The sequence below is a fragment of the Leptidea sinapis genome, chromosome 7 (assembly GCF_905404315.1).
Source record: "Leptidea sinapis chromosome 7, ilLepSina1.1, whole genome shotgun sequence".
Lineage (NCBI taxonomy): Eukaryota > Metazoa > Arthropoda > Insecta > Lepidoptera > Pieridae > Leptidea > Leptidea sinapis.
Genome location: NC_066271.1, coordinates 4,775,245 through 4,803,225, shown reverse-complemented (window position 1 = coordinate 4,803,225; position 27,981 = coordinate 4,775,245). Strand labels below are relative to the sequence as shown.

At 36.0% G+C, this 27,981-nt stretch overlaps 1 protein-coding gene and 1 long non-coding RNA gene across 8 annotated transcripts in view; one reads left to right on the top strand and one right to left on the bottom strand.

The window, feature by feature from the left end:
• Positions 1-9,031: 9,031 nt before the first annotated feature.
• LOC126965403 (uncharacterized) lies at positions 9,032-16,029 on the top strand. The gene is made up of 3 exons (XR_007729534.1): positions 9,032-9,173; positions 15,203-15,367; positions 15,938-16,029. It is a non-coding gene; the product is annotated as an uncharacterized LOC126965403 (long non-coding RNA).
• Positions 16,030-20,086: 4,057 nt separating this feature from the next.
• Positions 20,087-27,981, bottom strand: part of LOC126965388 (prolyl 4-hydroxylase subunit alpha-1-like) — a 213,086-nt gene continuing 205,191 nt past the window's right edge. For 6 of the 7 annotated variants that reach the window (XM_050808978.1, XM_050808979.1, XM_050808974.1 and 3 more), the window contains exons 8-12: positions 26,367-26,520; positions 24,130-24,354; positions 22,217-22,276; positions 21,047-21,212; positions 20,087-20,225 (exon numbers count right to left, since the gene is read on the bottom strand). In XM_050808978.1, the coding sequence (XP_050664935.1) occupies positions 20,107-20,225; positions 21,047-21,212; positions 22,217-22,276; positions 24,130-24,354; positions 26,367-26,520 (724 nt within the window). In that variant the 3' untranslated portion in view covers positions 20,087-20,106. The remainder of the gene's footprint in view (positions 20,226-21,046; positions 21,213-22,216; positions 22,277-24,129; positions 24,355-26,366; positions 26,521-27,981) is intronic. The other variant, XM_050808982.1, reaches the window with a different exon arrangement.

The window sequence follows — 27,981 nt, the reverse complement described above, 5'->3', positions numbered from 1 at the left end:
AATATCTTTGTCCGTGTCCTGAGGCTCCCAATGCGTGACGGTCCTGTGCTCTTCAGCCTGTGTGCGTCCGACACACATGTCCATTCCAGTTCCACATCAGCAATGCCAGTTCTGGAGCACAGGTCCGTATTTCAAACATGATAGATTAGCATGTCTACCAGAATACTGCGCTCCATAGATCGCTGACAAACCTGGAGTTTGGGATTTCTTATTTTCTGGAAGTGACTAAAATCCCATGGAGGTACCGACTAGTTTCTTTGCACACAAAAAGGCGAGACTATGTATGTTCCGATATTCACTGCAACCACTGTACAGTGTGACGTCAATTTAGTATAGGTACTGTGAACCCGTTCCTTTATAGCCAGTTATATTGGTTACTATTTAGAACGGAACGCAATCCCGTATACTGTCAGCCGCACTTTTGACGCAGCATTCAAATGAGTGTATTAAAGTTTTCTAGTTCATTAAAAAAACTGTTGCTAGGGTACTGTCGAATTAAAAATATTTGGGATTAAACTGTAGGTATTGTTTATAAAACGTTAGGCGCTCGAGTGGTTTTGACTGATCACGTGATCAAAGTACTGCGAGTACCTTACCTCGGAAACGCCAGTGCTCACAGTAGAATATGACAGCGATTTATTACGTCATATATTTCCCTAGGGTACTGCGGCAGTATACTGGCAGTCCATAAAGGAATGAATTTTTCTACAGTGATAGCACTGTGCAGTGCTCGCAGTGCATATCAGAACATATCCTTGGTTGTCTAGAGAAAAGTGGAAAGCACTAGACTTTTTTATATAAAAGGGGGCAAACGGACAAGAGATTCACATGATAAGAAGCGGTGAGTAGACCGCCCTCGGACATCCGCAACACCAGGTGTCAAGAGATGCGCTGCCATCACAAAAATCGTCACCTTTTTGCTCTTAATAGTGATTTTCATTAGTATAACACTAGAAATAAGGGATTGCTTGTAACTAATTCTAGTAGGCTTCATAAGATATATAATAGCTTTAAGGGTAAATGTATACACTTCTATAATAAAGTCCCAGCCACTGTTGAGGCATTATCTATAAATAAATTTAAATGTTTTATAAAAAATGGATCTGTCGTAAATCCTATTACTCCACAGCTGAATATCTAAATGATCGGACAGCCTGGGACTAGATTGTGATTATTTTATAGCGATAGAAATTACTGTGCAATATTGTATATTTTTATTGAAAAGAGCGCAAAAAGAGAATGCTGGGAGAGTTTCTTGCGCCGCTTCTTCTCTCTCAGAGCGCCATTTGTTTCCGAAGCGGTAGTAGTATCTAGTATATTAGAAATGACATCAAAAAGAATTCTGAAGGAATCAATTTTGAGAATATAAATTTTGAGAAAAATAAATGCTTTTGCCATCAGGTTTTAGGTGGGAGCCTGATCTGTGCTCGAAGGTCTCTTACGGCCGTTCCCAATATACTATCTATAGATAGTGATAAATTACTACCTTCTACTGTCAATAATCTGAAGCTGTCCCAATATACACGATAAGTCATTCTTATCGCCTTATATTGGAACGCGTGAATTGCAATTTCCATACAAACTTCTATCGCTGTTAAGCTATACGTCGTCCCATCGACAGACAGCGTGTACGGATAAGGTGAGTTACCGTAGATAATTTTATTGGGATAGAAAATTCAAAGATAGTTACGTATTTTATGTCAAGTAAGAGATAGACTGAATATTGGGAACGGCCGTTAGTCGTATCACTTCAGGAAAACAGCAGCCGGTAATTGATTCCACAAAGTGGCCGTGCGAGGAAAAAGTTGACTGATTGATTGACAAGACTGTGCTGGTGATTAACTAAGTATGTGATGGGCAGAATAGATAAAATGTGCCGTGGGCTCCAAAAGTGTCATACGTCAGATTCTGTAGGTACACAGGTAGGTCACATCCCTATGTGAAAGGACATATTTCTATTACAGTAGGGAATGGAGAAAGGTTGCCCAAATCGTGAATTTCGACTCGGGCTTAGGTACGTTCGTATTCAAAATAAATAAGAATATGATATGCCGTTCTACTGTTCATTCATGATTACATGTAGGTACACGTGTAATCTAACATCCCAGAAGTGAGGGTTATCACTTTAAAACATAACAAATTGTTTAGATTGGCTGGAGCCACATCTCAAGTCAATTTCCTAATATGCAAATATTCGGGTTGAGCAGTTATCAACTGTAAAGTAGACCCTGTAGAGTAGATGAAGCCACAACCTGAGAGTTAAAACATACAAGAATTTATCAACCATGCGTCACTCGCACAGTTGGCTCAGATGGTGAGAGCGCTCGCACCGAACGCGAGAGTTCGCGGGTTTGAGTCCCGCATCATAAAATTTTGTTATCAAATTGTGTAATTAATCCCAGAAGTGAGGGGTATCACTTTAAAACATAACAAATTGTTTAATTGAGCTGGAGCCACATCTCAAGTCAATTTCCTTATATGCAAATACTGGGCTTTAGCAGGTTATCAACTGTAAATCAGATCCTGTAGATGCAGTGACGGATTAACCTTTAATTAAGCAATTGCCTAGGGCATTACATCTGAGCGGGCACCAGAAGAAGCACAAAAAATCCGTCCTTATGGCATCACGTCTTACTCTCACGTCACCAAAAACCACACCAAAAATCGTTTCTAGGACCAATTTGAAAATTCGCGCGTTTTAAGTTGACATAGAGTCCGACCTAGTCATGACCCCCTCTGCTTGCCCACTCGCTGCCCGCTTGTGCATATATAAATATAATATAAAAATGAAAAGGGGACAAAAATTATAAAAGAAAGGCTCGATAATTTATCGATATTTTACATTGAGTCCATTCATGTTAAAAACGTTAATACTATCTTGCGTGAATTCAATAGGAAATCCTTGTGTAATTAATCCCAGTCAATCACTTTACAACATAAGAAATAGTTTAGATTAGCTGGGGCCACATCTCAAGTCAATTTCATAATGTGCAAATATTGGGGTTGAGCAGGTTATCAACTGTAAAGTAAATCCTGTAGATGAAGCCACAACCTGAGAGTTGAACAAAGCATACAAGATTTTATCAACTACACGTCACTCGAACGGTTGGCTCATTTGGCAAGAGCGCTCGCACGGAACTCGAGAGGTCACGGGTTCGAGTCCCGCATCGTTCATACTATTTTGATTTCAAATTTTATTTGTGTAATTAATTTTAATTGAAGAAATGAGGGTTACCACTTTAAAACAACAAATTGTTTAGTATTTAACACTTCAATCTCATGGCAGACCAAGGCAAAGACATCAACAGAATTTGCTACGGGCCTGCGCTCTGATTTAGGTACAAAAAGACGTGCATTAAAAATTATCTGTGTTTCGTGTGTAATCAGAATGTTTATCCCGAAGACATACCAACAAAGCATTGTCATAAAAAGAAAACAAACAACATCAGGCTAAATACAAAAACTTGTTTAATAATTCCAAACATTCATGAAGGGTATGTAGCGACCAGCGCGTGCCAATGTAACTAAGAGTACTTGTTCTTTTATAAATTCTTTGCTAAGGGTTAAGGTTTTAGTTCATAATTATAATAATTGTTTGTTGGATTAATGAAGTATATAGATGAAGCCACAACCAAAGAGTTGAACAAAGTATGCAAGATCTTATCAACGATTCGTCACTTTAACGGATGGCTCAGTTGGAAAGAGCGCTGGCACGGAACACTAGAGGCTCGAGTACGGCATCGGTCATAAAATATTGTTTTTAGTTTTATTTGTGTATTTTTTTTATGAAAATAAGGGACGAGATGAGCAGGAAGTTAAGCTGATGGTAATTGATACGCCCTACACATTACAATGCAGTGCCACTCAGGATTCTTGAAAAACCCAAAAATTCTGAGCGGCTCTACAACGGCGCTCGTCACCTTGAGACATAAGATGTTAAGTCTCATTTGCCTAGTAATTTTACTAGCTACGGCGCCCTTCTGACCGTAACACAGTAATGCTTATACATTACTGCTTCACGGCAGAAATAGGCATCGTTGTGGTACACATAATCTATCCGGCATCCTGTGCAAAGGTGCCTCCCAATGGTGATATAAAATAAATGTCATGCTAGCATTAATGAAGTTATCCGCAGGGTATTGCCACTCTTATTAGCTATTTTAGAGCCAAATGGTATTGCCGCCGCGATGGCATGCATCCTGATGGAATGACCCTCGTGTCTTGGGCATGGTGGAAGTTGGGCAGGGCGCTGGAGTGGGACGCGACTTGCGTCGACACTCTCATGTCCAAGTTACTTCAGTTGGTGCTGGGTTGCTGCTTCAACTGCCGAAGACAGCAAACGTCGCAAATATATTATATTTTAACGTCGGTCTTAGTGAGTCTTACATCTTTGTGCCATTTGATGTCCAGAGTCCAGACACTTGTCCCGTGGGTATTCTTGGTACACTTCCCCGTAATGATAGTTGTAATTTAATGTAATCATAGTATTGTAAATATAGTCAAAAGCATTGTTTTGTTTGAATAAATTTATACCTAACAAATAATTATTGGTAAAATTGTTTGTACATGATGGTCCATATTCAAAAGTAATGTGCCATTTACACATTTTTAGGTATCTAATATACAAGATACCTAATACCTACAAGATTGCCTTTTTCTAAAGTAAAGCAGAAGAACTAAAGCTTAGGTTAGAGCTGCTAGAGAGCTGTTTTTTCGCTTGTAGTTAGTTTGTTGTCATATAAATTATGTATGATGTATTTATGATACATTTGCCACTGCCCGCGTAGCCGTACACATGGACGCTACAAAACAAAAAAAATACATTGCCTGCATCTAGCATGATAATGTTATGCAATATAATTAAACCTATTCAGTAGTTTTTGCATTATACCCGGACATACACAAATACATATATAAACAGACAAAAATTCTCAAGAGTATTTTTGAAGAGCACAGAGCTAGTGATGAAGTTACAGCCAAGCTTCTGAAAATGAGATCTGGAAAGGTCTTGAAACATCGGGTTAACTAAAAATGTAACTTTAATAAAAACAAAAAAAAGTGTTTTAATTAAAAATTAAACTAGTACTTAAACTAATCGATAGCTGTACCGATCACCTGGGGCAGTTCCTATGTAACCGGGTCGCATGTCTGTGCAAACTCGGTGTTCTAAGGTATCCAATAATATGAAACCCTACCTCACTTGGAAGAGTGTCCTTCAGCCATGAAATGCGTATCATCTGACAATGATCTTATCACGACCGCAAAGCCAAACTTCCTTATTGTTATTCAAAACAACAGGCAGATGCCCCGGAACAAAGTCACGGCATGTCTATTTTCACTTATTTCAACTAACTAAAACTGTTTGAGCAAAATATCTAAGTGCTGCATCAATTTGAAATCACCTACCATGGAAAATGAGCACACGCCACGCGGTGCACCACGTCTTTTACGCAGATGATGCACATCACGGCAGGCGATTAGCTGCTAATGAAAGAAAGAAGAAAATTATTTTATTTGATCATTCATCTTACAAATAATACAATAAAATTAACAAAAAAAAAATTACAATAAAACCACACTAAATCTAAAATAAAAGCAACAATTAATTTTTGTATGTGATCAAATACAGGTCTCTGACTCAGCATTGTGCTGCAGCAAGCTGCAGCGATGGTTGTCAGTCTACTAATGTAGAGGGAGCCTTAGTTACTTGGGTGTCATCACGGATACAGCCTGCTCAAGTTATCAATCAATTACTAACTAATTAAAATTAAACGATGAAACCAAAAAAAAATAAATAAAATAAACGAAATAGAAATAAAAATAAACAGGAAAATAGACAATAAAACAAAAGTAGTATTACAAAAAACAAACGCTGCCTGCAGGCAATAAGAACGTACGGTCTAACTGCTGGAATGATTATTTTTTTTGTGTAATTAAAGGATTAGGATAAATGAACTTTTTAATTTATTATTGAATGATGATTTTAGTGATCTTACTGGTTGTGGTAAGTTATTCCAGCACTTAGTTGCGGCAAACTTAAAACTTTCCTTAAATGCGACTGTTCTATGCCTCGGCGTAGCCAATAAAGGTAAAAATTTGGCTTAATGCCCGCTGACCTATCAGTCAATCACATAAGTTTCTCACGCAAGTATTTTGGGATACCGTTAAGCACCCCAATGAGTAGAATGGCGAGATGTAGTCTTCTGCGAGATTCCATTTGTATGATGTTTGCTTCATTAATGTAAGGAGTGATATGTGAGCGAGCAGGGATGTTGAAGCAAAACCTGGCGCAAGCATTTTGGACTCGTTAAATAATCTTTGCAGTCCTGCTTAAGAGAGCGCCATAAACAGCGACGTCAGCATAATTCAGTCTTGATAATACAAGCGATTCGTATAGACGTATTCTTAACTTGACACTAATATAAGCCTCTGTTTATTAAGCGATATAGGCTACTGAGTACAGAATTAAGGGTTTCGAGGCGCAGTGCGGTGTCAAACATAACTCCCAAATTACGATCCTCCTTGACTTGTTCAATAATACTATTATTAATTTTTATTATGGGATTAAGCATGTTTATTTTATTAACAACAGTTTTACCATACACTTTCATGGGATTTAGCACTAAGCAATTCCTTTTTGCCCATAAACGTATTTACTCTAAGTCAGAATTAAGTTTAAGGGTGGCTGCCACTGTGTCTACAGGATCGAAGGATACATAGAGTTGCGTATCATTAGCGTAAAGGTGATATAAGCAATAATTGATACAATTCGTAGTGTCGGCCGTAAAAAAAGCAAACAGCAAAGGGGCAAGAATCGATCCCTGGAAAACGCCTTTAGTTACAGGGGATAGATCGGAGGTTAAGTGTGTGCCATCGTTGTTTCTGACTCCAACAAACTGTGCTCTATTGCTTAAGTAGCTATTAAACCATTTAACAGTTGATATATCGAACCAGTAATTTGACATTTTAGAAAGAAGAAAATCCGTGTCAAACGCCCTAGAAAAATCAGTGTACAAAATTTCATTAAAATCAGATCAGTAGTTTATGAGTCCATCGCGGACAAACAACGCGACACGAAATTTTTCTAAAGATTTAGGTATCACTATATATAATTATAATATCATTATTAATAAAATACGTATTGAAATTACGTCATCAAATTTAATCTGCGGTATAATGGACAATAGAGAGGTACATCTAGTTCTCCACCATGACCATGTTGGTGAATACTATCAAAAGATCGCTGGATTATGACAAAATCAAATCAATATTATTTTAAACATGTAGGTCACGGAAATGACACTTATGATTGTCAAAATTTTAATTTTCTCTTTACATTTACCGCCACTAGGTAAAAGATTGAGCTTTAACGATAAGAAGTGGCTAGAAACTCATTGCCACTCTTTTAAATCAACACACACATAAAGACATAAAGGTATTTTGTGAATATTTTTTAGCGATTATAAAAGATACTTTAATTTGAAGAACATGAAGCAGTTTCTGGTAACAGGATCACCTTGCTATCACAAGGGGCGCCTGTTCACGAGCATGACGCATGGGCCATCGCCTCCCTTGACCATATTTTAGGGAAGGGAACGAACACTCCCATGTCACCGCCACAAGCAGTGACATTTAAGCAAGCATTACGAAGCCTGTCATGAGAACTTAATCAACCAACCAACTTAACAAAAAAGAATTTTCATCTACATATTATTCAATACTCACTAAATACATTCACTTACAATTTGATAATTTTGCTTAAATTTGCATAATATAATTCATAATTATTGATACTTGGGAATATATATATTTTTATTAAAAGTTATGAAATGCTCAAATATTTTGGGGCAATTCATTATTATAACACTAGAAATAAGGGATTGCTTGTAACTAATTCTAGTAGGCTTCATAAGATACATAATAGCTTTAAGGGTAACATTTATAATAAAGTCCCAGCCACTGTTCAGGCATAATCTATAAATAAATTTAAATGTTTTATTAAAAAATGGCTCTGTCGTAAATCCTACTACTCCACAGCAATATCTAAGTGATCCGACAGCCTGGGACTAGATTATGATTATTATATAGCAATTGCAATGACAATATACAATATTGTATATTTCATTAAAAAGAGCGAAAAAAAAAATTTTGGGAGATTTTCTTGCGCCGCTCCTTCTATCTCAGAGCGCCATTTGTTTCCAAAGCGGTAGTAGTGTCTAGTATAATATTTATATATATAATTATTATTGAATCATTTAGAATTCTTTTTCATGACATTATATATCCATACATTTTACCAGTGGGAGGCTTCTTTGCACAGGATGCCGGCTAGATTATGGGTACCACAACGGCGCCTATTTATGCCGTGAAGCAGTAATGTGTAATTACTGTGTTTCGGTTTGAAGGGCACCGTAGCTAGTGAAATTACTGGGCAAATGAGACTTAACATCTTATGTCTCAAGGTGACGAGCGCAGCTGTAGTGCCGCTCAGAATTTTTGGGGTTTTTCAAGAATCCTGAGCGGCACTGCATTGTAATGGGCAGGGCGCATCCATTACCATCAGCTGTGCGTCCTGCTTGTCTCGTCCCTTATTTTCATAAAAAAAAACATATATAATGACATCAAAAAGAATTCTAAAGGAATCAATTTTGAGAAAATAAATGCCTTTTATGCCTTTATACCCAATTTGTTCTTGGACCACCCTGAAGTGACCCATGAACTGTATAGCAATAGCTCCAAGTTGAGCACAAATTGGTTATATGAGTATTAAAATGTCTGTAGATATGTCTGATGGGTCGTGGATTCCAGTCACTGGATGTTTATAGTTAGTAGCTCCGGTTGCGTCGTTAACTGGCGACAACGGGCGGCTCACAACAGTGTCAGTGTTGCCAGCTCTTCGACAAGATTGTGAAGTGTTCATTTATCGCGGATAAATACTACGAGATAATTAAATTAAATTGATTACATTATAATTATTGTCCAAAGCCTTTTGAGACCTAAAAGTTTTCAGTTTTTGCAATTTAAAATTTCGTTTTTTTTTTAATTGTGAGGATTAATAATGAGAATTTGATAAGAAATATTTTACAAAAAAATAGGATTTAATTGTAGTTCTTAGCATGGTATTGAAAAAATGTGGTCGTTTTAGGTGAAGGAAAGTATTTGCTGTATTATAGGTAAGTAATTTAGTAAAAGTAGTAGTTTTATTGTTTAATTGTAATAAGTTTCATCTCTTCCTAAAATATTGTAATTGAATTATGATAAAAAAATGATCAACAACAGTACATGTTTACAATGTTTCGTGTTATTTATATTAAAAGTAAATCGACTTACAAAAAAACAAATATCTATTTGGTACTTATAGAATATTAAATTAACTGACTAGGTACCTGTGGTGCGGATGTTAAATTTAGTGTATATGATATAGTATTAACTAAAAAAATGTAAAATTAACAAAATCCCCAACAATATTTAAAATTTTATGTATTCTTTGCTCTATCGACACTACGACACCGCACTGAGCCAGCGGCCATATTGCAATGTCACTACAATACGCTTTATTCAAAATCAAATAATTATGTTATGAACGGGACAAAGAAGTAAAAGTACATCATTTATGTAAAAAAGGAAGAGGAATGGTCCAAAAATAGACCCCTGTGGTACCTAATACTGAGAGGAGTCCCAGAAGATCTCCTGCCATTCACAAAGATCTCCTGAATTATATTAATCAAATATGAAATCAGAAGATCAAGCGCAGTTGTCTTTATACCATAGTGACATAGCTTTCTGAACAACATTGATTTTTTAATAAAATCGAAAGCCTTAGATAAATCAGAGAAGATACCAAGTGCATTCTGTGATTCCTCCCAGGCTTCAAAGATATTCTTGATTAGCTCAACACCGGCACCCGTAGTTGAACGTTCTTGTAAAGCCAATTTGTTTTATATGATACATTCTCATTAAAGCTTTGTTGTTGAATATTAGTTATGTTATATTATACTTGTGAATGATTTATACTTGTGAATGTTAAAGTCCGAGGTTCAGTTCAGTACGCGGTTTACACTGAAAATGTTTAGAACTGGCCAGTTAGAAACATTGCTAATGAAAACTTTTTTGAATTTTAGAACTCTTTGGTAACCTAATGTAGTATATTGTATTCATTTGTCATTTGTTTTTGTGAATTGGCGGCAAATTTTAAACTCTTGTTACACGTGAAAATGAACCTAACGCGAGAAAATTTTCGGTCAATGATTTATTATGACTTTCGTTGTGGGCTTACTCAACAACATAGCTATAATAGGCTGCCATTAGCATTTCTTAATGAAGCCCCATCTCTTGCAGTGGCACAGTGAAATAGTAAATAGTGATTTACAATTGGTTTAACGAGTTTAAGCGTGGACGTAGCAATCTTAATGATAATCCACGTGAGGGACGTCCTTTAACAGTGACTACTGAAGATAACACCAGTGCTGTGCGACACATGATAGAGGAAGATAAGAGAGTGACCTATCAGCAGGTACGGGCAAGCCTAGGCATTGGTCATTGGTGAGTCAAGTTAAAAAATATTACACGAACATTTAGGCGTCAGGAAGCTTTGTACCAGATGGATTCCCCATACTTTAACCGACGACAAGAAACACCTTTGCATGGACTGGTGTCGCCAAATGTTAGATAAGTTCAACGGCGGTGACTCAAATGGTGTATTTGACATCGTCACAGGTGATGAAAGCTGCATATATTGTGACGAACCCGAAACTAAAAGACAATCAGCTCAGTGGGTTTTTTCCTTTCGAGGATCGGTCAACTAAGGTAAAGAAAGGAAGATGTCAAGGAAAAAAGGTGATTGCCTCATTCTTTGGTCGGAAAGGTCATTTCCCGAACGTTGTGCTAGAAGATGGAAGGACAGTTACTGCAGACTGGTATGTCAATCGCTGTTTGCCTGCTCTCTTGGAAAAAATTCGACGGCAGCGCCTTCGAAGCAGGATCCTCCTTCACCACGACAATGCTTCAGCGCACTCCGCAAAACGGACTGTTGAATATTTGACTATGGCAAGTGTCGAGATAATGAGTCATCCGCCATACAGTCCTGACCTGGCGCCCTGCGACATTTATTTATTCCCAAGAACTAAAGATAATATTCCAAGTATTCGCTTTACGAGCCCTGTAGATGCGGTGAAAGCGTACGAAAATGCCATAGAAGAGGCCCTGAGGAAGAATGGGCCTACTGCTTTTCTCAGTGGTTCCATCGAATGCAACGATGTGTAGAGAGGAACAGAGATTACTTCGAAAAACAATAAAAGTATTGGCAACTTTCTTTATTCGCCGTTTTTCATTTTCTAAACCTTATCAGTGTTACCTAGGTAAAGAAATAAACATAAAACAAAAATATAAACTAAAATGGGATTACATGCATTTTTTTGTCGATTTGTGCATTTTACCAATGTTAAGTTATGGAAGTCTGTCTGATTCAATACCCAAAAATATCTTCATATAGAATGCGTTATAATAATATTTTGGATGCCTTGTGACAAAGTTCTGATATCTCATGTTTATTTGTAGCACCTACAGCACAACAAACAAACAAGGCATGATGCAATCCGTTTCAGTTTTGTTTGTAGAACACACAGCAAGTAATAAAAAAATATTAAATCTTATTACACTTTTTACTTAGTTACGATTATTATTATATAGATTAGTATTGTAAATAAATTACAAAAACACTATGAAAATTCACGCAAATCGAGTCCAACTCGTACTTAGCCGGTTTTTATGGTACTTGAGCTTTTACAGGAAATGCAAACACTGACTTTCATAGGTAATATTAACGACTCTTTGTTTAAAGGTTATACCAATGACACAGTACAAACGGATATCGTATTACTTCAATGTGTAACATGTTCATGGAAAACTTTCTGAAATATACTTCATTTCTTCAATATTCAAGGAAGAAACCACTATTTGAATTAAACAATGTGTACAAGAAATGTTCCTGTTCACTTCACTTGAAGTCTACCAAGAATATTGGCAGCATTTCTGCGTTGGATAGCTAGGCTGATCCTTTGATGAATAGCTGCCAGCACTTGGGTTTCCAGTAGCCCTATTGAGGCGCGTAGATAGTACTTTGTACATTCTCCGCGCCTCTGGACCCCACGGACCAAAGATGTCTCACTAAGTCCAACATATTTACGACGTTTGCTGTCTTCGAAAGTCGAAGCAGCAGCCCTAGCACCAACAGACGTAACTTGGACTTGAGAAGGAGCCAGAGTGTTGAGAATATTATATTATAACTAGCTGACCCAGCAAATGTTGTATTGCCGATATTAAAATCGCGATACAAAAGTAACTGTTGAACGTAGATGGGTGAAAATTTTAAGTTGTATGTATTTTTTAATGCTGACCACCCTTAACATTTAGGGGGATGAAAAATCGGTCAAGCCGTTTCGGAGGAATTCAAAGTTTAACACCATGACACGAGAATTTTATATATTAGATTAAATTTAAAGTTATAAGCATTGTTTAGTTTGAATATTTTGTAATTAAAATTAACTGAACTGAATTACAAAATGATTTTTTGTAATTCATTCATTCAGTTTTAGTGGCAGGCTTCTTCAAGCTCCCTTAACCGTAATTGCTTGTGGCGGCTTCGTGGGGCGGGTAGTTTTCATTCCCTTAAATATGGAGGGGAGGTGATGCCTGGTCCGTGCATCTTGCTCGTAAACGAGCGCTACTTGAAGTGGATACTTTAAATTTATTATATATCTTTATAAACATTAATACTAAGCTGGCATAATATCGTTATTACAGCGTGCATAGATTGATGCATCTACTATATACTGGAAACTTGTGGTTTTATTAAATTTATTAACATTTATTTTTTTATTTACCTACTCGTGTAAGTCTTAACGTGTTTTAATGTTTGTTACATCACTTTACATAGATTTTAATTAAAAAATTGTAGCTGTACCTATGTGAATTGAACATATGCTACAACAAATACATATACTACAAGCTGGCAAGTGTTTTGACATCTTGTAGTATATGTCTTTTACAGTATATGTCAATTCGTTGACCTAAATTTTTAAAGTGATTTTGATTTGATTTGATTTTAAGTCTGGAGTGAACTTGTAAAATACTCAGAAGCAGTTTGAGTTCTACCTTGAATTCTAGTCCTACCTATATGCTAAATACTTCTAAATTGATTCAAATTAGAGCGGTAGGTTCAGAGACAAGAGCGTTTAATAAAAGCAATCCTGTTTTATTCATGTAGTACTCAGGGGCATACTCCTAAAATCAATATTCGATAAATCGTCGCATTAGTCGTGTCGAATCTGGTTCGATTAGTTTATATACCGTCGCGTTGAGTTGTGTTATCTCTTGTCATGCTATTGCATGATCTATAATTACAGTTTAAAGTAAAGTTCTGTTGTCTCTAGGTATATGCTAGTGGTATATTTCAGTTGGTAACCATAAAAATATGTCATTCAAAAGTAGGCAAAGTATACCTGGAATGCTTTAATGTTAAGATTTTTTTTATGAAAATAAGGGACGAGACGAGCAGGACGTTCAGCTGATGGTGTTTGATACGCCCTGCCCATTACAATACAGTGCTGCTCAGGATTCTTGATCAAAACCCAAAAATTCTGAGCGGCACTACAAATGCGCTCGTTACCTTGAGACATAAGATGTTAAGTCTCATTTGCCCAGTAATTTCACTAGCTACGGCGCCCTTCAGGCCGAAACACAGTAATGTTAGTAAACTCGTTATACACCAGTTGTGGTACCCATAATCTAATCGGCATCCTATGCAAAGGAGCCTCCGACTGGTAAAGATGTAGATTTGCCTAGCAAGGCGTAAAACATATAGTATTTTTCAATTTAATGTTACTGGCTCAGGGGACGACAAAATACTTTCATTGTTTTCTTTTTTTATCATTGTCATCTATCTGTCATCATATTATCTTACTTAAGCATATGATCTATCCCTTAGATACACCTAAACAAATAATAAGTCTAAACTTAGCAATGGCTATAAAGATTGTTGAACGCTAAACAACAGAAAGACTCTGTGTCTTTCTGTTGCTTGTGCTATATGTAATCGAAATTTTATAAAACAAGTGTTCAATACACGTTTAGTTTTTTTTGTAAACAGAAACAGAAAATCGTTTATTTTTTCAAAATCAAAGTTAAATAGGCTTAATTCAAATAAGCTTAAACTAAGCGCTTTTGAATCATCACTAAAATATATAATTCTTTTCAATATTCCAATCTACCATATATTCGGAAAAAGTAGAGCTCGTGAGAAGGACATACAAGAAACTCAACGGCCACTCTTTTCAAAAAATAGAGTATTTTACAATGACTATAATATACGAAAAAAAAGTTTTTAAGATGCTGCATCAAATATATGAGTCGTGTTCAAAGTTAAATTCATTTTAAACATTAAATATTTCATAATAAATAATGAAATGTATCTACTTATAAATATAAATTATCGTATATCGGATGCATCAACCTTTAGAGCTTGAATTCATTGTTTGTGTAAGGATGCTTCGTGAACATGATGGTCGTGATTACTGTCACAATTACGAGTAGTAATTGCATCCAACAAATACAATGTTTTATTTACTAACTATGCACTGGATTTTTTAGGATTTAGCAAAAATTTTGTTAGCATGAATTTTATATCGATAAGCGCCTTCATCAAAAGATTTGATAACTGAAACTGAAATTATGGTATGTCTTAGATTAAGGATTGTCTCCGCTGTGCTCCAACTAGATACCGTAGGCGTAGTTGTATAGTGCGGCAACTAATGTATATGGGCGTACTCGAGCTAGTCTCGAACAATGTACGACGTTGACGTGCCACATGTTCTGTTATATTTTGCTAATAATCGAAACTAAAATGTGCCGGGTTGCGTAGTTAAACGTTGTAAAAATAATACAACAAGAAATAAGAAAGACACTAAGATCACATAATATCATCAGTAAGTATTTTGCATTGAATTAATTGCAATGTAAATAACACGAAGCGTATGTTACAAAATTTGAAAGATGCCATTGAGTGTCAAGATGCCACGCACACATGCTTCTTATAGTTGACGTAATAAAAAAGCTGTTGCTCTTAGATAGTGCGGTATCGATTCGGAGCACAGCGGAGACCAATCCTTAATCTAACTGGTATACTATATTAAATTAAATTCCTTAGTTGTTTTGTGTGCTGGCTTTCACTCAAACAAACCCAGCTCCATCCAGAAATTCAGAACCATCGCAGATGATTACAGACCTCGCTGAGTGACCACATATTTTCCAAGATATATAGAACCCCCGGAGGAGTTTGGGTGTTCATGTTAGCTGAGGAGGGTCAAACCAGGTCAGATAGATAGACAGTCATTTGATTCCCTAATATATAGATAGTGAGTACTCACATGAGTATGAAAATGAATTACGAAAGTCTTATAAATTTGTTTTAGCTCAATAAAAGTTTGGCAATTGATTATTTTTACGGCTACCGATACTGGCCAATTAAAATTTATAAAAATAACTATATGACATTCTTTGTCCCAATTTTAAAGCGTTCAATTCGTTAAATTTTTAGTTCATATTGAAATTTTTTATTTCCTTATTCGAGCAGTATTTCTTTATATGTATCACTCGGAAAAAAGGTTTTTTGGTCTATAATTTCAATTTTTCGTTAAAGTTACAATTATTAAAGTTATTATTGTAGTTTTTTTAATTAAAAACCCTATTCAACTAGTATCTTTGTTATTATTATGTTTATATAAGCTTCAGGCAAATAGAAGAGATTTTTTTTTTAAATGTTTCGCACTTGCCCCATAAGAATATCAATCCTTTGCTTTGCTACATGAAAATGAACGTTAAGGTCATTAAAATAGAGCATAAAATATATTCACATTATTAACATTTCAATACTGTTTTTCAGAGACCGCGGACAATAAAAGAAACAATGAAAAAATGCTCACTGTTACACTTACCCCATTGGTGGGGGAAGTGTGTCAGCCTTCATTCGTTTAACTACAGGTACGTAAAGTCACAAACCTAGAAAGGTGTATTTGATATTATCGGTAAAACATACTACAAATAATTACCTAATTAATGTTTCAAAACTAACTTCGTATAAAATTATCATAGGCGGTCAGAGATTCGAGGATGATGAAACCAAGTCGCTGCAGTAAAGGAATTATAAGAAATATCAGATTTAATAAATGTTGCCGGCAATATATCGATTCTCTCTTGTATTGGTAAAGGGGCTCCTGATTCCGCAATTAAACCACTAAGTTGGGTCCATTTTGCGTGCACTATTGGTCAGTCATTCCAACCAGCCCAGCTCCTTCCAGAAGTTCAGAACACTCCCGGGGCCGTTTGCAGATTTCTGGAGCGAACTTGTATTCACTAAGGTTTTGTTTTTTTAAGGATAGAAAGACCGCTTCGGCTAGACAACCTCTGCACTTAGGACTGTCCATTACGCCGATTGTGAAAAGGTGCTTCCTTAGTGATGTGTGACCCGTTTGGGTGCCCACCTTGATTCGGATGTCTGTTTAGGCTGATAAGTCGACGTGTCAGATTGGCCGATTCTTTCTCTTTATTAAACACCTTTCGTATCTAATTATAAGTATTAATCCTTCGTGATTTTTTTCCACCCTAAAGTGCCCAACGTGCCTAAATAAATTTTTAGTTTAAAAAATATTTCAAAAACATTTTTCAATAATCCAATGTTAAAAATTTGGAGTGCAACTAAATAACAGAGAAAGTAGACTTTAAATAAAATTATTTTGGGGTAATAATAGTTTTGAAAATAACTTTAAAATATCACTTGATTTCTAAAATTCTTTTCATTTTTTTCGTAGTATAACGGAACAAAATATGGCTCTACATTTATTAATATTCTAGCTAACCCGGCAAACGTTGTTTTTGCCATATAAATTATCTTAAGAGTCAGACCGTTTCTTACACATTGTAACATTACTTTATTTTTCTAAAACAAAAGATTTTTTCTAAAATAAACGTAGCCTAAGTTATGCCTTATTACATCAGGCACCTGCCAATAAAAGTCCCGTCAAAATTGGTCCAGCCATTGCAGAGCATAGCCGGAACCAACAGACAGACAAAAATTTTGTTATTTGTTATTTTGGTGTATGTACCGTACATATATTCATATACATGTAGTAAAAAATTGTTGTTTCAATATAACAAACAGACACTCCAATTTTATTTATATGTATTTATGGATATTTCCTATAATTTTACCACTTCACAGAAGGAGTCCGGGTGAGCGTTTCCCAGCAAACACAGTAGTGTGCAATGCTAAAGTTTCGTTTACTGCATGTACTTACTTTGTTTGTTCTGAAATGCTCGACCAACTCGACGAAAGAAGACATGAGACAGAAGACACAAGCCTTGGGGTAATGTTCAAACAACAGGAATGTTATGTACAGTATACTGTCAATTCTATATGTAACGTTTTTGTTGTCTTACATTGCTCCACATTCATCGTTGGACAAAGCATATAAAAGGAAGATTTATTGGAACATTTATTAAATACTGTAGAATTTCTTTTACCTGTAAAACTGTATTTTTTTTTTAAATTTTACGCTAGCAGGAAGTGATACAGGCAACATTTAATAATTTTTTTTAATGAATTATAATTTTTAAGTAATATATTATTATTTTTATATATACAATATACTACATTTAAAATACGTAAATTAATACATATTTTACGTCTTTGTGACCTCTTCCTTCATACGAATTTTGTATATCTATACATTATATACTTACATAGTAATGTTTGTGCTCTATTTTTGGGAATCGGGAAATTATCTTTTGTATTAAAAAAAAATAAAAATAAATGATATTGTATCAAAAAAAAATTAAGAGTGTAATCTGTTCACAGCATAACGAGTTAATTTATTTTAAGTATTGTTAAGTCGATTCGTTAAAATGATTTAAGAATATGCCATCTACTATCACTAGGGTAGCGCATAACCGTTCAACATGGAGATCTTTGAGGTAGGCCTTAGTCCAGCAGTGGACTGATGATGATCTATCACTTTGTTACATTATTTTAGTGTGACCGTTGAATGCAATTTGGTCACCTAACCTTTTTATAAAATGCCATATTTTAGATTTATAGAAATCTTCCTAACATAGGTTAGGAAATGTATTTATATTTTGATTCTCTCGGTAGAAAATAATAAATAATCCCCAAAGCGTGTGTGTATATAATTACTCTTATCTATGGCCTTAAAATAAGTTCCGGAGTCATATAACTATCGCCTGACGACTTAATATTATGTGTATCAGCGCAACGTAAAAATATCTGAGTGTTAAATTAATGAATTTAATTGCAATGGCGCCTGTTTTGTTTTCTGCTTAGGTGACCAGTTGAAGATCGGACGAAGTAAATATGGCGTGTTGTAAACTTTATTTTAATACATTATTAGCAAGGAAATATGACCTTTTTAATTACAGTTCTCAAAATTTAATCATCTACCATTTGCGTGACATTCTGTATTGTTTTTGGTATTGTTAAAAATATATGAATGTAGTATTTTTTAGTAATACGTGTTATAATGTTATACGTTTTAGCTTTCAGCACTTCTTCTTTATGTAAGCTCTCACTATGCTGAAAATTCACTGAACTATGTCTTTAGCTAAATCAAATACCAATACCATAATTATCATCCTCATCACTTGGATGTATGACGTTCATAAAAAGAGTTGTTATTAACATACTGTCTTGTACATACAATCAGACATGGTGTAAATAATCTTCCATCATGCTTCCAGGACGAATGACATGAGCAACTTTAGTGAAAGCGTACACCGATGAAGAACGAATTGAAGGTCTGGGTGTAATTATAAGAAAGTAGCAATAAGTTAAAGCTAAGGCTACTATCATAATAACTAAATTCATTTCAAGTCATGAACAATGATCCTGGAAACTAAGTTTTTTGTCCTGAAGGATCAACAGAAGTAGACAAAAAAATCTGACGTGCACACTACAGTCTTACTTACAGTCTCACGCGTTGTCTTTCCCCGCAACACTATCCGCTCCCCCCTGAAATCTTTAGTACCCCGTCCAACATCTCTCACCCCGTGTGACGGTCGCACACGTAGTTGTCGGACTATAGAGGATGTACCGGGCGTGCCTATTTCTCAAGCTTGCTAAAAGTATATTTATTGCATACTTACTTTTCCAATAAAACATGACATAGTTTATTTAGTCTAGTCTTACACAGCCCTTTTTTATATTGTAAAATAAAAGATTTTACAGAAAATTAAATCATTAAAATCGGTTTGTAGTTTTTTTGCACTCAAGTGACAGTTCTGTCATTTTACGTATAATATAGATGTACATTGTTTATGGTGGTCCAAGAAGCCATTAATAAATACTATTTAATAACAACTTCTGAACTTATATAACATTCTTTCTTTTATACATATAGGTATTGTTTTATTTTAAAGTGTGTGATCCTTCATATTGTTGTAATTATATTAAAATTAGAGCATATATATATATATATATATATATATATATATATATATATATATATATATAAATATATATATATATATAACTCGTATTGTCTCTTAGATTGTGGATGATTTAGGTATGTTATTTTTTTACTACTAATCTAAATTATAAGTTCGCAATTCGAGAAAATACATAAAAATTTTTATGTAATAACGACCCACAATGCGAGTTATTGAAAAAATTCCAAATAGAAGGAAATTATCGAATTCGATCACAGCACCAATTGCTGAGTTTGACTAATAGTATATCAAAAGTGAAATATTTTAACAGCACTAAGCTTCGGCGCAAGTAAATAATATAATAATATGCCAAAACACATCAAAATGTAAACTGTAAACGCAGCGCTATCTACTTACCCACTTTATAACATAACCATCAATATAATATATTGATCAACATAAAAATATATTATATAATACAATAAAATAATATTTTTTTTTTATTAATCAGATCAGATAAACAGTTGTTCGAATTGTTTATCTGATCTGATTCTTCTCCAAATTCACACTCCTAATAATTTATTCATATACAAACAACAGTCTAATTAAAATTTATTAACTTATCGAGGTAGCAACATTTTTTGGTAATTTTAAGTGCATTTCTTTTGATTGATACTCAAGATCACATGGTCTCAGGAATTCTTGACCAATTTCATGGATCCATTTGTTGCATGCTAAAATATAAAAAAAAACACATTTGTTAGTATCAGTGTGCTTCACATTTTTCTTATTTCGAAACGAACGGAAATGGACCCACCCCATTACTCATGATCGAGTTGCCCCATCGAAAATGTATAATTGAGATAGCAAAATATGTGGTACCGCGCAGAAATGCGCAAGAGCTTCATGATTGTCTGTCCCATCGGAACGGTAGCATAACAGTCCATAAGCAGCAATTTTTTAAACCCCACTTGGAATAACGTATTATGCAACGTAGTGCATATTATACGTCAACCTCATGATCGATTTGCCCCATTGAAACTGAATCAGTGAACATAACAAGATATAGATATATATTACCTATGCCTAGCAGCTGCTCTCAACGGATACAACAAATCGAGCTGGTAAGTATGCTAGTGGCTAGTATGAACAGTTAGGTTATTTAGCTAGAAAAGAACAGGAACGGGGAATGGATTCCAAAGGGATAATAAACTGCTGTTCACAAAGGAAAAGATCGTGAAGTGCGAACTGCACATACAGACCTAGTTTGCTAATCCCCCTGTGAATTAAATTATTTTATTTAGATTTGTACGGCAGCCATTTGGAACTGGGTTTAATTTTTCATACACACAGGCAAAATTTTACAGATCATGATAGCGGATTCTTGAAAGTAAAGTTCCCGTTCGGTGTGATTACCCTTCAGGTGCGGAATTTGAAAAAGGGGCATTTGCATCATCTACCGCCAGACGAACCATCTCCATTGATGACTAGATTCCAGATGGCTGAAACAATAATAATATTTTAATTTGAGTTAAAAGTAAACTTAAGGTCTTACCCCATTTAGAGCCAAGGAGTACGGGGCAGGCAGCATGACGCGTTGCTAAGTCTCCTTCCCCGGAGCGGTGAAGGTTCATCCAGACCAAGGCAGCACCTTTGACTGGGAACACGCTCACACCAATATCTACGAACACCGTCGCGCCGCCTTGTGCCACGTCAGACATCTGTTTAGTTAATAATATATTACAAATATGCAAAAGTTATTTTTTATTTATTTTTTTTAAATATATCTATGAATAAAATTAAGTGTTGTTTGTTGTGTTGTTTGTTGAAGCAAAATAACAGCTGTTTAACAGTTACAAACAAACTAAGAAAATGTTTTAATGTCTGTTTTTTGATCCCCTCCGCTGAATTATATTCACGCACCACAGACTACACAGGGTGATCTGAGCAGAATTTTTATTGGCGTATGGTCTGTCCCAATTGCTTGAGTTACCAATACGGATAGCCACTTGAGGTCCATTATCGAAAGTTGGGAGATGGACTGCCAGTTAATTTGCATATTTTTTACAAGTGATCCACCAGCTTCCTCACTGGGCGCAGCATACAGTTCGTTGTCGACGGTTAGTACGAACCCGAAGCCTGTAAACGCTGGAGTTCATCTGCATATGAACGATATGTTGAACGCCTCTAACATACATTTCTGTGTAGACGACAGTACTGGTGATGCCGTATACATGGGCCATGCATGTCTGTCTCGGGAAGTCGGGAACAAGTGCCTTCTAGCGCATTTAGCAAGGGGAATGTTTCGAAGAGCTGTTTGACCTGATTCCTGCCGCCAAATTTCACCTTCGCACGATATCTCATATATTAGGATATCATCCTTACTATCTGGATGTGTGGCGACTTTCTTCCGACGACCAAGCTTCCTTGTGCGGTGTTTCCAGGACGATACGACATACTCGGGAACGCTCCTGTGATATCTCTAATTTTGCTCAAGAATGTGGGTGGCGGTAATCATTTAACACTAACAGCTGATGTTGCTTTTGCCAGATCCCAAATGAAGGTGACACGTCAGATTTGCCAAACTACTGGCTTTTTGTTTTTGCATTAGTTGTAAAACAAATATTGGTTGGCTTGTATTAGCATTATGTGCCAACAAAATCATATTTTAACATTTTTACGAGGGGGAAGTTCTATATTACTACTTTTAGAAAATTAAACTTACATAAAATAAGACTGTAGCAATTCTGTCACCAGCCTTGTCTTTGAAAGACTCTTCATTGGGCTGTAATATAAATATAATGTAATTTAGCTTTACTGACTTTTGATGTAGAAACTATTTATTTATTTATTCATTAAAGCACACCACATCATATACAATACAATTTTCTTAATCTAATGTTACAATTAGTAGTTCTAAAGTATACGACAATTATGGTGAACATAAAAATTACAAAAAATACTCCCTAATTACTTCTGAAAAATAGAACTAATACTATCTAAGCTATACTAAAAACAAAAAAATAAGAAATGAAAGTACAAATTATAACTTTAACTTATTAAAATAATGAAAAGAATGAAGACGAAAAAAAAAGAAAAACTACTTATTTGAAAAATGCAGATTGAGTACCAGCTAAGTGTTTAACAACACTTTCTTTAAACCTGACCAGCCCACCACCGAATATAAGAAGTTCTGAATTGGTATCGTTTAACTTATTGTACTCGCGAAGAATTCGAGCGAGAGGCGCCTGAACTCCCAGGTTGGTTTTTACAGAAGGAACTTGGAAGATTCTCTTGATTTTGAACCTTGGGAATAAATATGGGACAGCAAGGTTAATATTCTGCAAGAGGTTACTACATTGTATTTGATCGTTTAAGAGTTTGTACAAAAATATTACTCCGGCAAGAGATCTCCGATCGAGCAATGAAATCATATTAAATTTCCTGAGGCGCTGATGGTACGGGTGTCTATGAGAGAATCCAGTACTAATGTATGCAAGGTGTCGTGTGAATGCTCTTTGGATACTCTCGATGCGTTGCGAATGGATCGTATATTCCATATAATACTACCATATTCGATATGACTGCGCACTAGAGCGTTATATAGAATTGTTTTCGTTTTGGAGCCGAAACAATTCGAGTTTCGCTTTAGAAATCCTAACATTCGTGCGGATGTGGTAACTACTTTATTAACTTGTGCAATAAACGTTAGTTTGCTATCAATAGTTACCCCCAAGTCACGAATTTCCTGCACTTCTTTTAATGGTGCGCCATCGAGCTCATACACTGTAACAAGCGGTTTTTTTTCTAGTGTACTTAATAAGAAAACATTTGCTTGGATCATAAAATTAATATTCAAATTTATTTTCAAAAGTAATGTGACATTGGTTCTTTTATATAAACACGTTAAGGGCTTACAATAGTTGGCGTGTATTGTTTGACTTCAGTTGCATTGAATCACGCCAGAATTGTCTTGACTCTCAATTTAGAAATTAGTATTGTCTTAAATTAGATTTACTTGCATGAAACTTATGATATTCGGTTTCAGCCTGGATACAATGACAGAAATTTCAAGTGAATAGTATTAATTACACTCAGCAACTTGATGTTGAGCTAATTTTCCTATAGCTTTAATGCTTCTACTGATTCCGTAGTATTAGTTATGTATTTGTGAGTACAGATATCGCGCGAGTTGAATGCAGTCAGAGTCTGAGGTAAAGAGCCGGAGCATCTCCCCCTGCTATCCACATGCCTCGCCTCGCGCGCCTGCAGTGTAGTTTTGTGCCGTTCTTGTCAGTTATCGTACGCTTACCGTGTTATCGCGTTAATACTGAAGTTGCGATCCCGTTTTTTTTAAATAATGATTGATCCGAGTCCTCAGGTTCCATTTCAAAAGAAATCCATCGCCAAGCACAAGAAATGGCGAAAATGTAAAGACATGTGTGTTGAAGAAAGGCGGATCAAAAATTTTGAAAATGGTAAACTTAAAGCATTATTTAAATTTATCAACACACTTATGATTATGTTCATCAATTATAATAATTAGGTCACAGCACAATCGCAATTCTGAACTCTGCATTCAACTCTCGCGTTATCTGTTATAGTAACTTGGAGTAGTAAGAGAGATGTTATAAATACCCTGTAGTAGTCATAGTGCGGTGTATAGTGGCCACCGATGCCGTAGTTGACGACCTGCAACTCCTCCGCAGACGACATGTCAAGATTCGTGAAGTGCGAGACCCTGCGAGAGACGCGCGCTATAGTAGGCGACTCATCATCATGTAGCCACGCAGATTTACTGATGCGATAGTAGACCGCTTTTGATTCCGAGTTTTCTATGTCCAGCACCACCGCTCGATGGAACTAAAAGAAGAAAAAAATCAAAATAATTTGTTGATTTTACTTAATGTGCACAAGTATTTTGAATTCTAGCTAATAATGCAAAAACATGATTCTCACTAACATTACTTTGGTGGTAAATTTAATTAAATTCACAGAAATTAAATCCACTTTCACAAACGGGTTCGAACGGTTAAAATAATTGACAATATGTATTAATATTGTAAAACTCTAAAAAAAGTCCATTTATGTGATCATGTGGTCTGGTCATTAAGCAGGAAAATTTCCAAAAAGATTGCGCTATAACCACAGGAGCCATGACGTCCAGGTTGAAAGCAGCAGCTATAAATGTGTCTTTCATCCTCTCGCCTCCACACTTGTATCAACAAATTCCTGTTTTGGACATGGTGAGTGACGCCAAGTTGCCAAATTACTTGGAAAAATCGGGAGCCTAAAATATTATACCAATAGATTCAAGTCAGGGTCTGACGCGTCTGTGGGATCTATTGAGATTGATCCAGTTTTGGCAGACCTGTCAATTTGGGAAACCTTGTCTCTATCTTCCAGTTGGAAGTATATTTATCAGAATAGAGAGTGCGTTGGTAAGTGTATTACATTTACACAGATAGTCAGGCGGCTCCGTCCGGTATTCTTTCAAACAGGACGGTCTGAAGACTTGTAGACAACTGCCGGATTATACTGAATACTTTGGAAGAAATAAACAGAGTTACACTTCGATGAGTTCCAGGACGAAAGCAATAAATACACTGGCGAACTTGCATGAATTGGTGCTTAAAGCACTCAATTTGGCCCTTCATCGTTTTGTGGTAAGTGGTTTGTAAAATTGCTTTGGAACTGTTCAGTGCAGCCCTGTTTCACTGCAACCAATGTGATCTATTGATAGCCGCTGTTAACTAAAGCTTACTGATTAGATTGATTATTTTCAGGAATCTTATTATATCTGAGCTCAAGTGTTTGAGGGATTGGGCTTCCCAAAGAGATGCTACGTTTACGCATTAAAACCACATTCATAGAGAATGTGTAGCGATGTTTCATCTGCACTATTACAGAATCTACACGCTCTGCAATCTCTGAGGCCAAAGATTGAGAGGTGCTTTTTTAATTTACACTACCCCGTTATCCGTGTCCTGGTTAGAATGCGTAAGTTTTCCCTACTTAGCCCTAGTTCCTCCAGCGCAGCCTTCTTATTGAAGGCTTGAATTAGGGTTTTGTAATGGGTTAAACCCGGAGTGTTGCTCCAGAGTTTATTACACTATTGTGAAAATGTTGTATCTAGGGTTGATTTAACAAGTCTCCATGGGACACCACAAAAGGGTTCAGACCCAATTTGAGTGCTTTTAGCACCAACTCTTGCACGTTCATCAGCGCATTCATTGCCTTCATCGAAGTTGTAACTCTGTTTATGTCTCCAAAAGTATTCAGTATAGTCCTGCACTTGCCTACAAGCTTTGAGATTGTTCTGTTTGAGTCTATAGCGGACAGAGCCACTTGACTACCTGTGAGCATATAAATACACTCACATACGTAGCCGTTATTCAGGATCGTTTCCGCACATTCTATTATGGCGTATACCTCCAACTGGAAAACGGAGACAAGATCCCAAGTTGAAAGCTTTGCCAAATTTGGGGCACTCTCTGAAGATACCAACGTATATGATGTTTGGATCCATCGGTACCATTTTAGGCTCCCTGTTTTCCAAGTAATTCAGTTGTTTAACCAGTCCTCTCTTGTGGGGAATTCAATAATAAAGTTGCTAATCGATTCGAATTTCGGCAGCATGGTCTCATTCACCAAGTTTTCTTGTTAAATCAACCTTTAAAAAAGTATAAGCATAAAATATCGTATTTGGGATACATCAGATTCAACATGAATTCATAATTCATTCATGATGTGTAAAGATGCTTCGGGAACATGATGGTAGATAGTGATTACTGATATAATTGACTGACTGACATAATTAGTAATACCATCCTACAATAATTAAAGTTGTTCTTATAATAGTCCAAAATACTCACATTAGGGGTAGCTAGTTGTTTAATAATATCAATTTCATTGTCACTCAACACGTCGTAATACATGACAATGTCCGGGTCTCTGTACAGATATTCCATCTTGATGGCTGCGTACCTTAAGAACGGGTGTTCTCCTGTCAAGTATTGGCACGTTAGCCTGAAATGAAACATAACATTTATACTTTACATAATATAATTGGTTAGTAAACCAACATCTATGAGGGTGCTCGTTATTGTATCTAATTATGAAACTAAAATAAATAAAGTTGTAACGAAACTGATATATCAATACCAAGAAGTTGTCCACATTGTAAACTACTTCATAAAAGGAGGAGTTCTTTTTTATGTTTGTGACCTCAAAAATTTCGTCTGAGTGAACCGATTTTGATGATTCTTTTTTTATTTGAAAGCTGGTGCTTCCCTTGCGGTCTCATGTCCAGTTCTGACAGTGGCATCCGTGAATCGCGAGTACGCGACAAATAGACTTCAATTATTCTTGTTTTATTGGAAAGAATATACTTCAAGGGTAGTTCGTTTTTGAGTTTAGTTAGGTTCTGATTATGGAATCCATGACAAAGTAACGGAAATCTTCAATTGTTAGGAGCAAATTAAAGATACTCGGCCGAATCTTTAATATCCAATCCCGATATTTGAGTCATCTACCGGAACGCCGTTATCGTCAAGTAATTGTCGTAGTCAAATATGATGATCAATCTTTAACGGCTTACAGTAAGGGTGCGATCTGTGACAGAATTTATAACTGTCTGTAACCAAATTACAATGCGCTCACGTTCGTTCGCTATGTGCAAGTCTCTTTTGAGACTGTCCACGAGGTAATTTGCTCTGTTCAGAAAGACTTTCCATCCTGATTTACTTTGTTTAATTTAAACGATTCAGTCTTATATGAGCAACACGACTAGGCCTAAACATATTCAAATTAGTTAGTGTACTTTAGATTCACAAAAAAAAACAGCCGACACCAAAATAACTATTCCAAAACAGTATAACATGAACTGAGAAGTAAAAAAATTATTTCGTATTGTTTTACAATTTCATAATCAACTTATTTTTATAGTTCTTAGTAATACATTATATAACCAAAAAGTTAATAAAATTAATACGACAATTTAATGCAGTAACAATTATTGTTATTTTTCGTTTGCGTCAGTGTTACCTAAGGTAGGTTTGTAAGTATATACATAGTTATGGGTGAGATGTGCTTATGTTGCACGCGCGACGTGACGAGGTGAAAGGCGAGAGTGGGGCCGCGGCGGGAGGACACCGATCGGGTTTATGGGATAGCAGGTGAACGGAAATGCAAAAATGAAACCACGTCAGCGCCACATCAGATGTATCAATTTTTTATACTAAAATAAATAAGGTGCTCATGGTCGGTCAGAGAGCAATGGAGAGGGCTATGCTCGGAGTTTCCCTACGAGATCGAATGAGAAGATCCGTACGACAACTAAAGCCACTGACATAGCCCAAATGATTGAGAAACTGAAGTGGCAGTGGGCAGGGCACAGAGTTCGACGGACAGATAGCTGGTGGGGTAGAGAAGTCGTCGAATGGCGACCACGTACCGGAAGACTCAGTCTTGGTAGGCCCCCCACAAGAT